Here is an 18,342-nt window from a genome sequence, read left to right as displayed (position 1 = left end):
TGAGGAAATGATAAGAGCCACCACACACTGATGTACCGGTATGTTCACATGGCTACGTAACAAGGTCTCTCCTCCAATCACCGCAGCGGATCTCCACAGGCTCGTTTCCTATTGGTTGATCATAGAAAAATAGAGGCGGGGTTTCTGTAGACTAGAGGGAAACCAAGTAACCAGCGTCGAAGTGGCTGGATTCTTCGCGGCCTGGCGGATTGTTTTACGTTAGGGAAAAGGAAACGTAACGATACAAAGTATGTATTATTCCTCGGAAGGGCTATTACTCTAACACGAAGCCACTACGGAGTCTCCGGCGTGTCAAACGGTGGAAACGACTCGATAGGGCTCACGTCAGCTCGGTTGAACGTCCCCACAGTGTGGAGCTAGCTAGCTAGCCACCGTTGGCTAATAAACACTTGTAAAAGACGCAAATGTCCGCTAGCTAACGTAACCAACGTTAGCCTGACATTACATGTGAGTAACCGTGGCTGCATAACGTCAGGGGTGTGTTTTTCATCACATGGTCGTCCCCTAACAGGACTAGGCCCTAGACCAAAAACTGACTTCTGCATAAATACATAGTCGTGAGTGTCTTCACAGCTAGGACGCTTAAATGGTGTTGTTCCCAGTCAGGCCTCCACGTGGTTCCCTTGACATAGTGGCAGACGTGTTGAGGTGTGGGTGTTGACTTGTCCCCTCTCACTTGATGTAAACAAAGCGTCCACATCATCTGCTGTCAGGTCATGTCCCTGGTGTCATCTAATGGAGTAAGGCACCTTGTAGGTATCGTTGAGTGTAACAGATCTGTGATGGCTTTCTTTTCCTTTCAGGATGAACATTCTCGACTAGAGTTTGGTTGGAAAGCAAGAAGACCATCAGAAGACCAAGAACGAAACTGGAAAATCATTTAGTGTGGCCATGGCCTACTCCAACTACAGCAACTTGAGCAGGGCTCAACTTACCTTTGAGTACCTGCACACAAATTCGTAAGTACCGGCTTGCTGTTATTTAATATGTGCTTATGGATTTGGTACTACACATGCAACCGCAAATATGAAACAACACCAACTAGACATAAATACAACAAAGATTTACCAGCTCATTCGTGTCACTTTTTTTGCATTGCCGCCAAATGGCTGAAAGCTTTACAACTGATCATCGCCCAACATTAGTGTTTGTACAGACATGCCCTACCTCTGTTCTATAAATATCCCTTGAACCAACCCTCAACCTACTTAAGATGGTTCTTGAATATACAAACAATCAGACTAAACCTAATCATCTGCTCAACAAAGAGGGTAATATGATCTCAATTAATTATGTGTCAGTTTGCACAGAATACAACTTTGTGTGCATACGTTCTTACTTTAGTGATCCTGCACATATCTTTTCAAAACATATTATTGACACTAACGTTTGTTAGTTGAGCTTACTATATGAGGTTCCCTCATAAGTCCTAACTTCTCATTAGACTGCTTCTTGGACGGTATCTTTCCCGTTGTCACTTTCAGAGCGCATGTCATCTGAGCTAGCTTTGTCAGGTATATCTTCATTTCTAGAGCTGCCGTCATAAAAAGCCTCCAATATAAGTTAATGTCAGAGAGAATTAAATTTTGCGTTATGGCTTTCAGCTCACCACTACATATGTCAGTGATATATTGGGACATTTAAATCTGATGGAATGATGAACTTGGTTGTCAGTGCCAATTTGAAATTTGACTGACACTTAATTCATTGAACAGCACATTGTTAGTCTTAGGGAAACAAAGACAACTGTGGATCATCGTGGTTTATCACATTCACGGATTTATAAATCATTTACTTTTTTGTCTGTGCACTGCGGAAGTGAAGATGAAATCAAGGTTTCTTATCTCGTCGATGGTACTATATTTTCTTGAGATGTAGCCTGACTGGACAACTTGGTCCATGTTTGAATAGGTTGTGGTGTGCCAGTCAACACATTTAACACAGATGACATTGCATCCTGGGCTTTGTACGTCTGATTCTTGTGAACGCAATATTTCTATCCCCAAAACAATCCAAGCAAAGAGATTCAGCAACTGGATTTGAAAGTTACAGCCACGATGCTAAAGAAAAGACCATCGTATGATAAACAAACATATAGCTACACTAATGTAAGCCAACCTTTGCTAACGCTGGAGAGACAGTGAATGCGATTACTGGGGCGACTGGCACTGATCTGACCTCATAGAGAGTAAAAGATTACTTGCTTTATAGTTAGATGTGACAATGACTGCTTTATAGTGAATGAGTTAATACATTGGAAATGACAATCCACTGTTCTGTTTGCATTGACACATATCTCTCAATAGGAAATAGAAGTTGTATAACTGAATAACAATCTGACGCAGAATATAAATGTGATGATCTGCTGCTGGCAACAAGTATCTCCTGTAAATCCCCTTTTTCTGACCAACGTGCCCTGTTAACTCAAATTAAATCCCTCTTAACATTCAAGTACATTTACCAAATTAAATGAGTGTTTTGCTTTCAGGACAACACACGAGTTCTTATTTGGAGCCTTGGCGGAGCTTGTCGACAATTCAAGGTACCTGTAATAATTTGCAACAGGGCACATAATTGATGACAAATTGTGGAGGCTGGAAAACTAAATCATTAGCCTGATATCTTTCTTGTTGTCTCACAGTTGTTGTTTTTTATTCCACAGAGATGCCAATGCCACAAGAATAGACATCTACACAGGTACGCCTCAGAATAACTCACCCAGTTTCACACAGTAAAGCATTCATTCGTTTCTCCTAACATGTCTTTTCACCTTCCTGCTTTGCTAACAGAAAAAAGGCCAGAGCTGCGGGGCGGCTACACGCTCTGTTTTCTGGATGATGGTATTGGAATGGACCCTAGTAAGTGCTACTTGATTTAATCATTTAAAGCTAGTTTTTATATATTTTTTATTCCATGATTAAAGGTACTTTGTTGTAGGTCCTTTGAGAAGTTTTCTGATCATATGTTTGTTTTGCGTGAAACGTGATAATGACCACCTTTCTTTTGCTAGATGAAGCAATGCATGTGATTCAGTTTGGAAAGTCAAACAAACGGTCACCTGAGTCCACTCAGATTGGCCAGTATGGAAACGGACTGAAATCGTAAGAAATCACCTAACTTGTGTATGATGACATTGTGCAATTGGAACACTAGTGTTTGAATCATTTTCTCATCATCACAAATGTGTTTGTTTTCACAGCGGCTCTATGCGTATCGGGAAAGACTTCATCTTGTTCACGAAAAAAGGCAACACGCTCACTTGTCTTTTCATGTCACGGACTTTCCATGAGGAGGAGGGACTGGATGAGGTCAGAGACAACTGCTGGATAGAGCTCTTGAATAGAGGTCATCATTGTTATTAGGGATGTGTAAAAGTAATTTGATTACTAATTTTGCTTAATTGATAGTGTGGAATTGCAACAGGAAGAGTGAGCAATGTACTTATCAGATTTTTTTTTTTAGTTTATAGCAATTTATTGTGAATGCACAAAAGCAAGTGGTGTGTTTGCTACACAACAATGTTAACACTTTCTGAGAGGCACAGGATTCAGTTGCATGCTGTTTCAACTGTGTGAACATCAAGATTAATAACAATGCAACATGAAGCAACATCAAACTTGGTGTGCAATACGTGCTGTTTTAGTTCTACGAGATACAGATAACCAGTTCAGTATGAAGCTATATCTCTGTATATTGTGAGTAAAATGCTGCTGTATGTGTTTACGCCCAGAGACCCACGTGTGGATTTGTATTGCAATCAGTGGGCCATTCAACTTAGTTACAAGGCTGCTACTTAACTTGCTTGGTTAAGTGCTCTGTCTTACTTTTCCTGTGGGAGAGATTATTACCTGTCGCCATTTTCATATACTTTTTACAAACAGCGAGAGATGTTTTTTTCTTGTTCTACATATTTGTTACACTTAATTGTAATAGGAAAAAAAAAACGGGTGTTATTGTTTATTATTATGTGTATGTACATTTTTATGCCACACAGCCAACAAGGTGTTCTAAAACTAGATAACTTCCTTGTGCAGTTTCTCTTTTTTTAAAACTAATTTTTATTATGTTTGACTTCTCAAAAGTCTCACTCTTCAATCAACTCAATCTTGTTTACTTAAGGCTTTTGATCCTCTCTCCTCAGGTGATTGTGCCTCTTCCCTCCTGGGATCTGACAACCAAGGAGCCACTGACCTCTGACCCGGAGAAGTACGCCATAGAGACAGAGCTGATCTTCAAATACTCACCTTTTAAAAATGAACAGCAGCTGATGGAGCAGTTCAACAAAATAGAAAGTAACAGTGGTAAGCATATGAATCTGGTTTGTCTACATGTGAAGAGATGCCAATAAATGTTCATAGCCACTACTATAAGACAAACACATCATTCTAAAAACTATGTGTCCTATAAATAATTATTTTGTATTTCTTAATTTTTATGTTTTTGGGTTGTTCGTCCATCCATCTGTACCGTTATTGTGAACACAATATCTTAGGAACGCCTGAAGGAAATTTCTTCAAGTTTTGCACAAATTTCCTGTTGTAAACTGCAGTTTGACTGAATGGCGGAGGCATACAACCAGGAGGCAATAATTCTAGTTACTATTTAGTTTTAGGGAATGACATGATTGAAAATGATTGTAATGCTTACTTTTCTGTTGTGTTTGATTTAAAAGGCACTCTTGTGATCATCTATAATCTAAAGCTGATGGACAACAGAGAACCAGAGCTGGATGTAGAGACAGATCACCAGGACATACTGATGGCTGGGACACCCATTGAAGGAGTGTGAGTGACTCCATTAAACCATTTAACCATGGGATCACTAACCCTCATTAAAAGGTTATTGATAGTATTGATCAGTAATATTGTGAATGTTGATTGCTGCTCATCTCCCTCTCACAGGAAGCCAGAGAAGAGGTCGTTCAGGGCGTACGCGGCTGTTTTGTACATTGACCCACGCATGAGGATTTTTATCCAGGGACATAAAGTCAGGACCAAGAGACTGTCCTGCTGTTTATATAAACCAAGGTAATGTCTCTTAAACTGTTTCTGTAACTACTGTAGACCAGTGACAAGACTTTCATTAGCAAACTTGTTTTGTTAATAGGGTTTATAAATACACATCAACTCGTTTCAAAACTCGTGCTGAGCAAGAAGTGAAGAAAGCAGATCACCTTGCTAAGATTGGTGAGTCAGTGGGGAAATTTTTTTTTTTTTTAATTTACATTTTGCTTTTGTGTTGTGACACCCTCTCGCTCATCAGTTAACACTTTTGGTTGTTTATTTCAGCGGAAGAGAAAGCCAGAGAGGCGGAGAGTAAGCAAATAGCTTTGGAGGCCAGATTAGGAGATGACCTGTCAAAAGATTCACGGGTATGACGAAGAGGATATTTGATTATTATGTGAAATGCAAATGGGGTTTCATCTATGTGGAAAAAAAGCTTCTAATCTGAAACAATCAGACCATTTCTGTCAAAAAACGTGTTTATTCAAATCCCTTACTTTGATTTAAGGTTGTTATATCAACTGATGTCTCCCTCCACCCTCGCTTCCTCTAGGCAATTCTGAGAAAGGTTCAAGATTCAGCCATGATGCTTCGACGGGATTGTGACATGAAGAAAAGGATTCTCGAAGCCAAACAGAAGTATGATAGACAACATTGTAAAACCTTATTTCTCCTATTCACGGATTTATAAACAGTTAAAGTACAGATTTTGTTTCAACCCCATGGAAATAATATGCAATAGTAACTTCAAAAGAAAAAGCTCAACACAACACTTTACATCTGTTTGATTTGCTGGGCTTTATCTATATCCCGTCAGCCTCAACTCTTTTTTTTCTTTTTTTATTTGTTTTTTTTCTTCTTCAGAGCATTAAAGGAGCCAAAGGAGTTGAATTTTATATTCGGAGTGAACATAGGACAGAGGGACCTGGATGGGATGTTTGTGTACAACTGTTCTCGTCTCATCAAGATGTACGAGAAAACAGGGCCCCAGCTGGAGGGAGGCATGTGAGTAATATGAACACAGAGATTGGAAGGTGACAATGTTTGAATGATTAAGAGAAATATTTTACGGTTGTGTGATTTGTGTTTCAGGGCCTGTGGAGGTGTGGTTGGAGTAGTGGATGTCCCATATTTAATATTAGAGCCCACTCACAACAAACAGGACTTTGCAGATGCTAAGGAGTATCGACATTTACAGAAATCCATGGGGGAACATTTAGCTCAGTACTGGAAGGACTCTAACATTGGTGAGTGACTCTGAATTGCCAGATTTCCATTTGTTACCAACACTTAACCTGCATTATACTGCCACACTTGCAAAGCTGCAGTAAGGTTCAAGGAGGGAAGTGCTCACCTAATAAATGGCCACTTTAAACATTTACTTGAATAACTTTTTATTTTAATTAATACCGTATTGCTGTGTTTGTTTTGCAGCTCAGAAAGGCATAGTGAAGTTCTGGGATGAGTTTGGATATCTGTCTGCCAGCTGGTCTGCACCTCCGTCATCAGAGCCGAGATACAAGAGACGTCGTGGCATGGAGATACCACTTACTATTCAGTGTGGTAAGTTACAGATCCATACACGCATAAAACACACAAACTGTATCTCAAGACACTAACTTACTCTTGCATGCTGTGATGTATTTTCAGATAAATGTTTAAAGTGGAGAACGCTGCCATTCCAGATGGATGCAGTGGACAAACGCTACCCAGACAGTTGGGTGTGTCTCATGAACCCTGATAGCTCCCAGGACAGGTACACACAGAATGTTGTTTTAAAGGATATGTCTTTAATGCTGCAATTCATGCTGTTGTATTAGTCTAATTCTTTGTGTAACATATGATATATATATGTATATATAGTGTGTATTTTGTGTTTTAGGTGTGACGCTCCGGAACAGAAACAAAATTTGCCATGTGGTGTTCTGAAGAAAGACAAGCAGACGGCTGAAGACAAACAGAAGGAACTGGCAGAGAAAATCAAACAGCAGCAGGGGAAACTAGAGGCCTTGCAGGTACCTCATCCTACACACTCTCTTTCTGTCGCTCTCTGTTACGTGTACATAGCACATGATTAATTGTGTTTTCCCTTATCAGAAAACTAGCACTGTGAAATCTGCAGCAGATGTGAAGAAGCTACCACTGGATGTCAGCATGAAACCAACAGAGAGCTCCTCTCAGGTAAAACTTCCCCATACTGTGCTTCTTGTAGGTTTCTAATGCTGGGGCATACTATGTAAATAGTCCTGTCAGACTATTTTCAGTGGCTGTTTAGCTCTTAAATCTATTTGATTGTTTATACTGGTAATATCACTGGAAATATTATACAGCAAAGTTAATGGTAATATAATGCAGGGAAAACAGTTTGAAATGATTGCTTCTATTTTATGTGCCCACACTTTGGAAACATGTTTCCTGTATTTTTCTCATCTGGAAAAAATGTATCCTTGTAAAAAGGCACACCGCAAAATATGTTGTCATCTACAGAAAGGGAAGTGAAAGTTAATCACAGCTAATTTCACAGATTTTAACGAAAAAATGAAATCATGAGCTTAATATGACAGGTAACCTGCTGGCCAACATTTGAATGAGTGAAAGCTTTTCAATACAGATAAAGTAGTGTCTGACGCCAACGTCTGGTTTGTTCATAATTACTTGGTGATCTTGTGTTTCATTCTTTGTCTCACTGAAACTTTTGCTTGCTGTGTGTTTCACATGTCGTTGGTTCAGGCAACTAGGTCTTCTGAAAGGTCCATCACACGCCCCCGCTCCCCACCGCTCCCAGCTCACCTTAAAAATACCCCTCCATCTCGTGCAGCTTCTCAGCGCCCCACCCGAACCCCTGTCCCTCCGCCACCACCACCCAAAATTGAACCATCCAGGTCCAGAGGTGCAGCAAAGCCTCCCCCACCTCCAGCAAAGCCTGTACCCAAAGCTACAGCCAAAACACCCCCAACCAGCCGCAGTTCACGGGTATGTTACTGGTTCTAGGAAATATTTCACTAATACCACAAAGTACCAATGGAAGGCTTTGTTGGTGAAGGTATTTTATATGGCTTCATGTAAAAGTTTGTCTGACATAATATCTTTCTCCTGACATAGACACCTGCCAAAGCATCACCGGCCAAACCAGCTGGACAACGCAAGAGAATTATAGACCAGGGGGACAGCGAGGACGAGGAGGAAGAAGAAGAAGAAGAAGAGGAGCAGGAGGAGAGTGAGGAGGAGAGTGAGGAGGAGGAACCACAGACAAAGAAATCCAAGATGGCCGCAGCAGCGGCTAACCGTGGGAAAGTGATAGAGAAGGCCATACCTGCCAAACGTGGCAAGTTGGACGAGGTAAACACACAGAATTCACAAGAATTCACAGACACCTTATCTATCAATACAGCAAATTGTACATATATATGGTAAAAACTGACAGCATTAGCAATGCTGCATAAACCATTCAAGTGTTAACCACAATCTTGTGAGTCAGCCGGTCCGGTCAGTGCTGTGGCTGTGTTTTTTGTGCTGCTTGTTGCCTTTTCTCCTTTTTTTTAACACCTCACTGTTAGGAAGTGAAAAAGGAAATGAACGGGTCAAAACTACTGAAAGGAGACAGAAATGAGCAAAACAGTTGTTTGTTTACAGCAACATAAAAGTCCTCATCCATTACAGATGAAAAGTCTCATCAAACACCTAACTCCAATAGCTACTAAGGGAGAAAGGTTATGAGACTTTTTATCAGGAGACTTTAAACTAAACTGCAGCATGCACTGCTTATTTAGATTACTACAGTATTCGGATGGCTGGCAAGATGGTGACGCTGAATTCATTGTCAGGTACATATATTGAGGAAAAGAAGTAAGTGCAGGCCTCCCAGGTTGGCTAAGTAGGTTACTGAACCTCCAATCAGAGCTCCTCTGCTATTGACCTTGCAGGTTAAGACCCAGAAGAAAGGGGTTTCTACTCCTACACGGCAGACACCAACTACACCAACCTCTATCCATAAACCCATTCCTATGCAACAGCATGGGGATAAAGCAAAGGTAGCTTTACTCAGTCCCTCTCTCTACTACCCTCAAATACAGCTGGGCTGCATCTGCTCTCACAACCTCTAACAATCACGACAATTTAATCTTCTATCTGATCTGGGTGTATTATCAGATTATATTCTCTCTTCTAACAATCCTCTCCTGAAACTAAAAATATCATATTCTTCTAACGGCTGCAATCAAGCATGACAATCTCATTTAATGCCTGAGATCACATTGGGACTTTCACTTCTTTCTTTAACAGAGATGCAAATCATTTCCTTTAACCTTAACTCTTTCAAGTAAACTGTTTCTCTCACTGCAGTGGGTTTAATGATTGTTTTGTGTTTGCAGGCATCTGAGAAGTCCCCTCAGGAGGAACCAGAGAACGACACTAAAAATGCTCAGAAAGGTGAGATGATGGACTGCTCTACACTAACATGTATCACACATACAACTGGAAAACAAAGCTCCAATATAATATTTCTACCATTTGTATTTTTCCCCAGATAAGGGTCTGCTGGTTGAAGTACGTGTCAACAAGGAGTGGTACACAGGCAAAGTCATTGCTGTTGAGGCTAATAAACAGAGTGTTCGCTGGAAAGTGAAGTTTGACTATGTGCCTAGATCCACCCCTAAAGACAGATGGTAAGATACCGTCTCTGTTTTACTGTAACAGGGCCCATTTTGTTGACTTTGCCAGATAATTAATATCCTATACTTTTATATATGTGTGTGTCTGTGAAGGGTATTCAAGGGTAGTGAGGAAGTCCGGTTGATGCGGCCTCCATCTCCAAACTCTCAGACACCTGACACCCAACAGGAGACTGAGAAGGGGCCGGCACCCATGGAGCCCGACACTACTCAACCAGGAACCAGTCGAGAGGTGACCGACAGTCTCGTCACCATGTTGAGGTGAGCTGATTACAATGAGCTGGTGGTGTTAATACACTGTGTGAATAATGATGGCCCGGGCACATATTTTCACAATACTGTGGTGTGTTCACTGTGCAATTTGTGTTTCCAGGACAATGTTGCGTTACTTTTTTCCTCCTGCTTTTCGGATCCCAAAGGACGATGTTAACAGCATGACGGCTGAAGAGTTGGTGGCCTTTCCTTTGGTGAGATAAATAATATTTGGTTCACTAGACTGATCCTTAGGTTAGAATAAAAAAAAAAAAATCAAAGGCGACAAACAACCAAAAAACACTCTTTACGAAGGTCCAGAAGAACCAAAACGGTGATCAATAAATTGAGATGCTAAGCATCAAAGACATTGAAAGCAATAAAATGATTAGAGAATGGACAACTGTATCTTCTGGGAAATTGTTTGAGTCCAGCAATACTACACATCGGAATAATACTTCTGAGAATGTCTTATCTAGTTAACTTTTGCGTTGTCCAAAATATTGAGCGCCTGTGCATTGTGTTTTTTCCTTCTCCTTTTTAGAAAGAGTATTTCCAGCAGTATGAATCAGGACTCCAGTCTTTGTGTAACTCGTACCAGAGCAGAGCTGATGCTCGGGCCAAAGCTGTGGAAGACAAGAGCAATAGCAATGAGGTCAAACTGAAGGAGGCGGACGAGAAACTACAGAAACTACGAACAAACATTGTAGCGCTCCTGCAAAAAGTACAAGAGGTTAGATTGCTTATTCTGTACATATTCATGGTCTAAGACACAGGACATCATTCAGAAAAAATGTTACCGATCCCTCTTACCTGTCTGTCAAATGGAATATTTGTTCTATAATTGTCATAAAGTAAGTAATGTTGCTTTTTTCCACTTTCAGGACATTGACATAAACACAGATGACGAGCTTGACGCATACATAGAGGACCTCCTTACCAAGGGCGATTAAAGAAGGCAGAAAAGAGAGAAGAGTACGTACACATACAAACAGACTGGCAGTTTTCATTCCAGCCATTATTTGTCGACGGCTCCCAAAGGACTCCTTATGTGCAGAGTTGGATGATTAATCATAAACGTCATGAGTATGATCTTTGATTTTGATCTTTCCAGCGTTTAGTCAGCACTAGTGCGCTCTTTGAGTTTTGGCAGGTTCTCTGGTGTTTCTACATTGTTGGCTAGCTGGTGGTTTTCTCATTAGTTCTGTTTATACACCTGCTTATATATGTTAATCTATGTTTAAGCCATCCTATCCTGATTGACCTTTTAAATATTTTGTGTAGGTCATTTATATGGTCAGCTAATGCTGTGACAAACTGCAGACTACATTTGTTCCCTTATTTTGGTCCATTGTCTGGTGTGAATACGACACACCAAGTGACTGGGCTGTGCTCTGTATTGCAGCCTGTACTCAAACATTAACTTTTATTTTTATACACTAAAAACACATCAGTCTTGCGTATTACCTTCCACCATTCTAGTCTGACAAGGAAACCAGGTTCATATATTATGGTTGGGTGATGTGCCACACCCACAAACAAGAACTAATTACTGGGTTTTATCAGTACGATTATTCCCATATTTCCCTCCTACATTTAAGATATATGACTGTTTTGTGTTTATTTTTGGAAGAAAAAAAATCTCATTCAAATGCAAAGGTTGTGTGTTCATAATTATTCAGTGCCTGTGTCCTTCCTTTTGAAAAGATTTTTAACATGTCATGGAAATGTTTTATTAAACGGTGCATGCGTTCAGTCTTTTTGTTCTGATTAGAGCAAAAGATTCTGTATTTTTGACAAATCTTTACATAGAACAATAAAACAGGTTCAGCAACACCTTTTGATGAATGTCTGTTATTGCCTGTATATGCTAAATAACAAAATATTTGTTGTGGGATATTTACAATGACATTTTAGAAGATTTTAGTTTGATGCTAAGAACACTGAAGAATATGATTTAAATGTTCCTATACAACAGTAATGTTTCTTTCATGAAAACTGTTGACAGTGCCCTTTATGGATTATCCAGAGTAGTAGGGACATTGCTTCACTTGTATGAGATATTGTTTTCTTTTTAATGTACATGTATTTTTAATGATTAACTGATTTCCATTGAACTAAATTTTAAAAGCATAAATATCACAAAGATATCTTTAAAATCGGGGAAGTTTGCATGTTTTTTTCTGTAATTTCAGTGTAATGACCCATTTACAAGGAACTGGACTTTTATTTTGAAGGCAGGAGTTTGCAGCTGTGGTGAATGTAAACAATGCTGAGCTAACTTCAGGAGAAATTGCAAACGGTAATCTTCTCTTACGTCCATGCACGTTTGACACGATAATTCACTGTTGTTAAAGGGATTATAAAAGTAAAAAAGTGATTCTCAATCATGTAGAAAGCCAGCCAGACTGTAGTAGAGCGGGTCATTTCAGGTGGCACAGTGTATATGGATAAAAAAGAGGCTGTGTTGACAGTTTGAGCTGGTCAGGTTGGATACTTGTTGCCTGTATTAACCATATGAATACAGTTCAATCAAACAATACGAAATGACTGCACAGAAAGGACAGCGGAGCAGAATGAACTTTGACCCACTGAGGTGATCCCATCTTAATGTTGGCTTCTTAGATATGTAAGCTTTCACTTTAATGTTGCTTGGACATTAATAAATCACTCGCAGTTAGCTAGAAATAATATCATTTATTCATTTCAGCGCTTCTTTTCTGAATAACGGTACACAAAATGCCAAAAATAGGGCTTCACAAGAGTAAGCAGGTCAACAGGTGAATGCACTCTGTTCTCCCTGACAGTGACTCATTCAGAAAGAAACTCATTTAAATCTCTTCTCATGAGCTTCATGTTGTCGGTTTGTGACTCCCCAGGAGTGTTTTCTATGACTACTGACCGACTTCTAGGGGTCTGTTTATGTTTGAACATATTTTATTGTGAATATGACCTACTTCTTAGTAACATCATTTGTGGGTGAACAAAAACAAACATCATACTTGTAGTTAATCCTGTTAATTGCTCAGTGAATGAAACCCAGTATTTTTTCTCTCCCTTCAGCCTTCACACAGTTACCCCATCTGTCTGCCATCAGGTTCGGGCCCTGTGCTTTTAGTCACCTCAGACTGCAGGTCTTGAGCCATGTCTCTGGGCTCAGCCCTACTGATCCGCCATGTGGCTGGAGGCTGCTGCAGAGTGTGGTGTGGTGTTCCTCCACCGCTGGTCCACATCAGATTAGCCAGTGCAGCTGAGCCAGGCACAAGGACAACTAATGAAGAACAACTCTGGGAGGCAGCAGGGCACCTGCCGTTCTCTGGAGCCAAAATAGGATCTTTCTTTCAGGAAAGACCAGTGCTGAAGAACCCATTTCTAGAGGACGCCTTGCTAAGAGGATACCTGAGGAGACACCTGCCTGAGGAGGTGAGGATGGACCACAGCTGTGTCATCAGCCTGCTGTTGGACATAAACTATACATAAACTGAGGTCTTGTTCATAATATCTGTAACTGTATGTGTATACACTTGTTCACAGGCAGCTATATCTGACTTGCGTGCATTTGGAGAGCGTATGGCAAATGAGGTGGACGCCTGGGGTCGGGAATGTGAGGTAACTCCTCCACGGTTGGTGCACTTTGACCCCTGGGGTCGCAGAGTGGACCACATCGTAACCTCCCCTGCCTGGAAACGCATGAAAGACCTGTCGGCACAGGAAGGGCTGGTTGCCATTGGCTATGAGAGGTCATTTGGGGAGTGGAGGTTAGGAAATGGAGTAATACTTTCAGTTTCAGTCATATGTCATGTTTCAGTTCATTACATTTTTGTGGGGAGTTTCTAATATAATGCAATTGTGTGTGTCTGTGTGTGTGTGTTTTCCAGTCGTGTGTATCAAATGAGCAAGCTGTACATCTTCTCTCCCTCCTCTGGTCTCTTCACATGTCCGCTGGCCATGACCGACGGAGCTGCTAAAGTAATCCAGGTGTGTCAGAAAAATGTAAGCTGTATGTCTTAACAGAAAAACACAATCATTATTAAGGTGGCCAAAAAGACAACAACTGGAAGCCTGTTTTTCATGTTTTCACAAGAGCACATGTGCTTGACGGAGACTGCTAAGGGTGCAGCAGGATGAAGTGAAATGTCCTTTGTTGTAGCTATATCCGAAATTCAATCCAAAATTGGACTAGGGCCTAAAATAAGCCTACATTTCCACAGCCGAACAGAGGTCGGTTTGACTGCTTATTAACTTATTAACATAGTGTTTGATTATTTGGCTGTGTATGTGAAGTCCATAGGTGTTTCATGGCCAGTAGATGAAGCCTACAGCCGCTTGACCACCCGGCAGCCTGAGCATTTCTGGACATCTGGACAGTGGATGACTGAAAGACAGGGGGGATCCGACGTGGGTCAGTAGTGACAATCCCAGTTTACTTGCATTAATTCAGCAAACAGATCAAAGACTACAGTACATAATTGACCCTGTCTGTATTTGAAAGAGCTTGTGGAAGTTGTTTAGGTGTCATTAATAAAAACTTCAGAGTTGTTATTTATGTTCCAGTGATACTTGATTTTTGTTACTTGAATTATGTGTTGAAGAAATGTGATGAAATACTAAAATAAATGTTTGTCATGAGTAGCCTCTCCCTGTCTTTTACCTCCTCAGCCAGTGGCACAGAGACGCTGGCTGTTCCCCAGACAGACGGTTCATACAAATTACACGGCTTCAAGTGGTTCACCTCTGCTACAGATGCAGACATGACTCTTACCCTGGCCAGAGTGCAGGACAGAACAGGAGCAACCACAACAGTGCTCCAGACATCCTATAACATCAATCATCACTCCTCTTTTGAATGTCTTACAAAGTGATTTTATTGCATTGAATATGTCTCTCTCCCACAGGGCAGCAGGGGTTTGTCTTTGTTCTATGCAGAAGTGAGTAGAGACGAGGATGGCCGGCTGAATGGTATAGAGGTTCAGAGACTGAAAGACAAACTGGGCACAAGACAGATGCCGACCGCTGAGTTACTGCTGGACGGCCTGCCGGCACACAGGGTCAGTGACACATCATCAGTTTTTAAAGTGATGAAAAACTGTAGATTCCCTCTATGGTCTATCCAAATATGATTGGTGCCTGTGAAGCAGCTCCAGTTCAGGTACAGCTCACTTTTGATTATACTAAAGCACATTTCTTTTCATTCTCCATTACAAATACTGTTTATATTTGGAAATAGAATACTGCATATTAAGGAAACTAGACGCCATTCAAACCCCTTTTACTTGTGATTTGATCCTTGTATTGAGGCAATGCCAGCTGATTTGTTTTGGCATATAAATATATTTTTTTCCCTTTCTACATTTACAGCTCTCAGAGAAAGGAAGAGGTGTGGCCTCCATAGCAAACATGCTGACTATAACCCGGATACACAACAGCGTCTCTGCAGCAGCCGCAATGAGAAGGCAGGATACCGCTCATACCACCGCACTGAATCCTGCACCCATTTCTAAAAACATGCTAAAAATAAGCTGATTAATTATATGTGCGTTTGTGTGTGTTATCACAGGGTGGTCCAGTTAGCTCGCGACTATGCCACTCGCCGCACTGCCTTTGGAAAGCTCCTTAAAGACCACCCGCTGCACATACAGACTCTCGCTAGGATGGAGGTGAGCTGGTGAGGGGCTGAAACAACTCAATGCAAAGTTTCCCATCATGCATCACTCATGCCTTCTAAAACGGACAGGTGGAGACTCGAGGAGCTTTCATTCTGGTGATGGAAGTGTGTCGTCTGTTGGGCCGAGAAGAAAGCGGAATCGCGACCCAGCGTGACGCACACCTGCTGCGTTTGCTCACTCCTGTGGCCAAACTGTACACTGGAAAGCAGGTGAGCAGCTTGTTCACTTGTGTTAGTAAACTCTCTGGTTTGATAGCAACCTTACCGTCTGTTTTGTTTTGTGTCAGGCGGTGGCTGTTGTGTCGGAGGGTTTGGAAAGCTTCGGTGGACAGGGCTACATTGAGGATACTGGGTTGCCTGGAATACTTCGCGATACACAGGTAAGGTCAATACATAAAAATCAACAGTGTTTTAAAGTTTTTGCAATTTTGAAGCTAACCTGTCTCTTTATCTCCCAGGTTTTGAGTATTTGGGAAGGAACGACGAATGTTCTGTCTCTGGACGTGCTGCGCTGTGTGGCTCGTAGCTCAGGAATGGTCTTTCAGGCTTACTTCACCCATGCAAAGGTACAGGGTCTGGAAAGAATCCTGTCAAACGACTTCAGTCACTTATCTATGAGAGAGTTGAACAGGAATGTGATATGCACTTGTTTTCTTCTCCTTGAAGTCACTGCTTGCAGGTGCATCAGGTGTTTCCACGTTGTCGCCGGCGGTGAAAGCAGTAAGTGGTGCTCTCTCTGAACTGGAGGACTTCCTTCAGGTCGCAGCTACAAAAGCACCTGGCTACTTAGAACTAGCAGCCAGAGACCTGGCCTACAGCCTGGCTCGCATCTACACAGGTAGTTACCACGATCAGACATACACTCCCTAAAAGAGTACATCACCCATTTAGCATTGCACTTTTGTAACATTATCAGATTCTAAATAAACAGTAAAATGAATTTAAAATATAATTCGATGAAGCAGAACCAGAAATTATTCCAATTCATTATTCTTCCCTGTCAAAACCTGGCGCCTACATAACCCACAATGCAACTCCACCACTAACAGTTTGGTCACAGATTTGGGTGCATTATGCTAGTAGCGGCTAATTTAGCCTTGAGCTGCTAGCCTCATGCAGAGATGTGGAGCGAGCTATAGAAGTCTGGTGAACTCACTTCTTTCTAGCTCCACTTGTAGTGTTCGGACTCAAGTAACGTGATTTAAGGCAATTAATTAGACTCCACACTGCTCCCACTGGAGCCACAAAAGGCTTTATACATTTTTTTCCACATATGCACTAGTTCCCCTTTAACATTATGGATGTTTACAGGTGCCCTTCTCATTGACCATGCCAGTTGGGAGGGAGCCTCTTCATCTGACACCTATGCAGCTCTCAGGTAAAACAAAAAAAATTCAAAGGAAAGTCACATTTGGTTTTTTTCAGGTTATAAAAAATTCAGGCTAAAAAAAAAAAAATATTATTTATTATCTTATTTTCCTCTATCAGGTGGTGTGAACAGGACTTGTGCCCTGTGGCGACTAAACAGGCGGGAGGCTGCTATGATCTCAGCACAGCGCCACTTGATGCTGCACTAGTGTATGACCGGCCCATCCAAGGCTGAAGGTTCACTGATAACTGATTAACCTCAACTTAGTTCTGTGACAAATCTAGTCACTGTATCCCTCATTATATTTAAGTTTGTAGATTACTTAGACAATGTTTTATATATATATATAAAAAAAGAAATATGAATAAAACCCACTTCTGTACAAGCACAGAAAACAAACTGAAAATTGAGTATCTAAAACAATATAGTCCTGTCAAATGTGATTTTGATATATTTGATATTTACTTCTGTATATGAAGTATCTGCAATGTTTGTTTTTGTCTGCAATAAATATGGAACTATAGATTTAAAATGTATACACTTTGAAGTGGATAAATGAATCATGGCCCCATGCTTTTCACATTCAAAGACATGACTACTCCTGCTTTTATTACACTTTAAGGGAAAGATTTAGCAGAGATCAACAAGCCACAAACTAGCCACAAACTAACCACAACCACAACTAGAGCACAGGTCAGAAGTAAAAGGAGCAGGAGGGAGTTTTACTACAGTGCATGCTGCCTTCAATACTGTTGGTAAATTGCATGCTTGGACTCCTATATATTCTATAGGACAGTGGTTCTCAACCTTTTTTCAGTGATGTACCCCCTGTGAAATATTTTTTTCAGCCATGTACCCCCTAACCAGAGCAAAGCATTTTTGGTTGAAAAAAAGATGTAATACACAGCGCTCTGCCATCAGTGTCTGATTTATTAAACTGTCAACACTGAAGATTGCATCGTTGCATTGAATTCAGTTCATGAACTTACAATTATATTTTATTGAATATTTATTAAATAACTATTTTTAAAGGATTTTTGAATGGATGCTAATTTTAAATATATTTTAAAAAATCTCACGTACCCCCAGGGGTACACGTACCCCCATTTGAGAATCACTGCTATAGGAGGATGGTCTATTATTATTTTTCAGTAGCATATATTAAAAAGTATATGAACATTGCAGTTTTGCACAATTTAAACACCAGCTAATTCTTTGAAACGGCACTATGATTAAATTATATTATTATTATTATATTCCTTTATTGATCCCCATGGGGAAATTCGAGTGTTGCAGCAGCTCAACTACACAGACACAGACAATAAATACACATACTATACTATACAACTACACCAAGACAAT

General features: G+C 40.7%; 2 protein-coding genes across 8 annotated transcripts; both read left to right on the top strand.

Moving 5' to 3' along the window:
- The first annotated feature begins 165 nt into the window (after positions 1-165).
- morc2 (MORC family CW-type zinc finger 2) lies at positions 166-12,089 on the top strand. Of its 3 annotated transcripts, none has more exons than XM_054611455.1 (28): positions 166-248; positions 825-980; positions 2,510-2,563; positions 2,684-2,718; positions 2,811-2,879; positions 3,032-3,122; positions 3,221-3,329; positions 4,163-4,322; positions 4,694-4,805; positions 4,923-5,048; positions 5,128-5,207; positions 5,310-5,392; positions 5,578-5,663; positions 5,889-6,029; positions 6,117-6,271; positions 6,459-6,587; positions 6,675-6,780; positions 6,907-7,039; positions 7,122-7,205; positions 7,755-7,997; positions 8,127-8,363; positions 8,948-9,055; positions 9,395-9,452; positions 9,550-9,688; positions 9,788-9,955; positions 10,068-10,161; positions 10,491-10,679; positions 10,831-12,089. In XM_054611455.1, the coding sequence occupies exons 2-28, from the start codon at positions 913-915 to the stop codon at positions 10,897-10,899; spliced, it is 3,126 nt and encodes a 1,041-aa protein (XP_054467430.1). In that variant the 5' UTR covers positions 166-248; positions 825-912; the 3' UTR covers positions 10,900-12,089. The 3 variants fall into 3 exon arrangements, with proteins under 3 accessions (XP_054467430.1, XP_054467432.1, XP_054467431.1); XM_054611456.1 differs by lacking the exon at positions 166-248 and adding an exon at positions 272-468; XM_054611457.1 differs by lacking the exon at positions 8,948-9,055.
- Positions 12,090-12,183: 94 nt separating this feature from the next.
- On the top strand, positions 12,184-18,314 carry LOC129101232 (acyl-CoA dehydrogenase family member 11-like). 5 transcript variants are annotated; one of them, XM_054610950.1, is made up of 15 exons: positions 12,184-12,248; positions 13,010-13,369; positions 13,481-13,704; positions 13,825-13,939; positions 14,231-14,348; positions 14,606-14,748; positions 14,842-14,994; positions 15,305-15,399; positions 15,504-15,603; positions 15,681-15,821; positions 15,899-15,991; positions 16,070-16,177; positions 16,278-16,449; positions 16,923-16,989; positions 17,100-18,314. In XM_054610950.1, exons 2-15 carry the CDS (start codon positions 13,091-13,093, stop codon positions 17,212-17,214), a joined length of 1,923 nt encoding a protein of 640 aa, XP_054466925.1. In that variant the 5' UTR covers positions 12,184-12,248; positions 13,010-13,090; the 3' UTR covers positions 17,215-18,314. The 5 variants fall into 5 exon arrangements, with proteins under 5 accessions (XP_054466925.1, XP_054466929.1, XP_054466928.1 ...); XM_054610954.1 differs by having other exon boundaries at positions 13,825-13,924; positions 17,100-18,313; XM_054610953.1 differs by having other exon boundaries at positions 12,231-12,248; positions 13,044-13,369.
- The last annotated feature ends 28 nt before the right edge of the window (positions 18,315-18,342 follow it).

The sequence above is a fragment of the Anoplopoma fimbria genome, chromosome 13 (assembly GCF_027596085.1).
Source record: "Anoplopoma fimbria isolate UVic2021 breed Golden Eagle Sablefish chromosome 13, Afim_UVic_2022, whole genome shotgun sequence".
Classification (NCBI taxonomy): domain Eukaryota; kingdom Metazoa; phylum Chordata; class Actinopteri; order Perciformes; family Anoplopomatidae; genus Anoplopoma; species Anoplopoma fimbria.
Note: the sequence above shows the minus strand (reverse complement) of the source record. Positions and strands in the feature narration are given on the sequence as shown.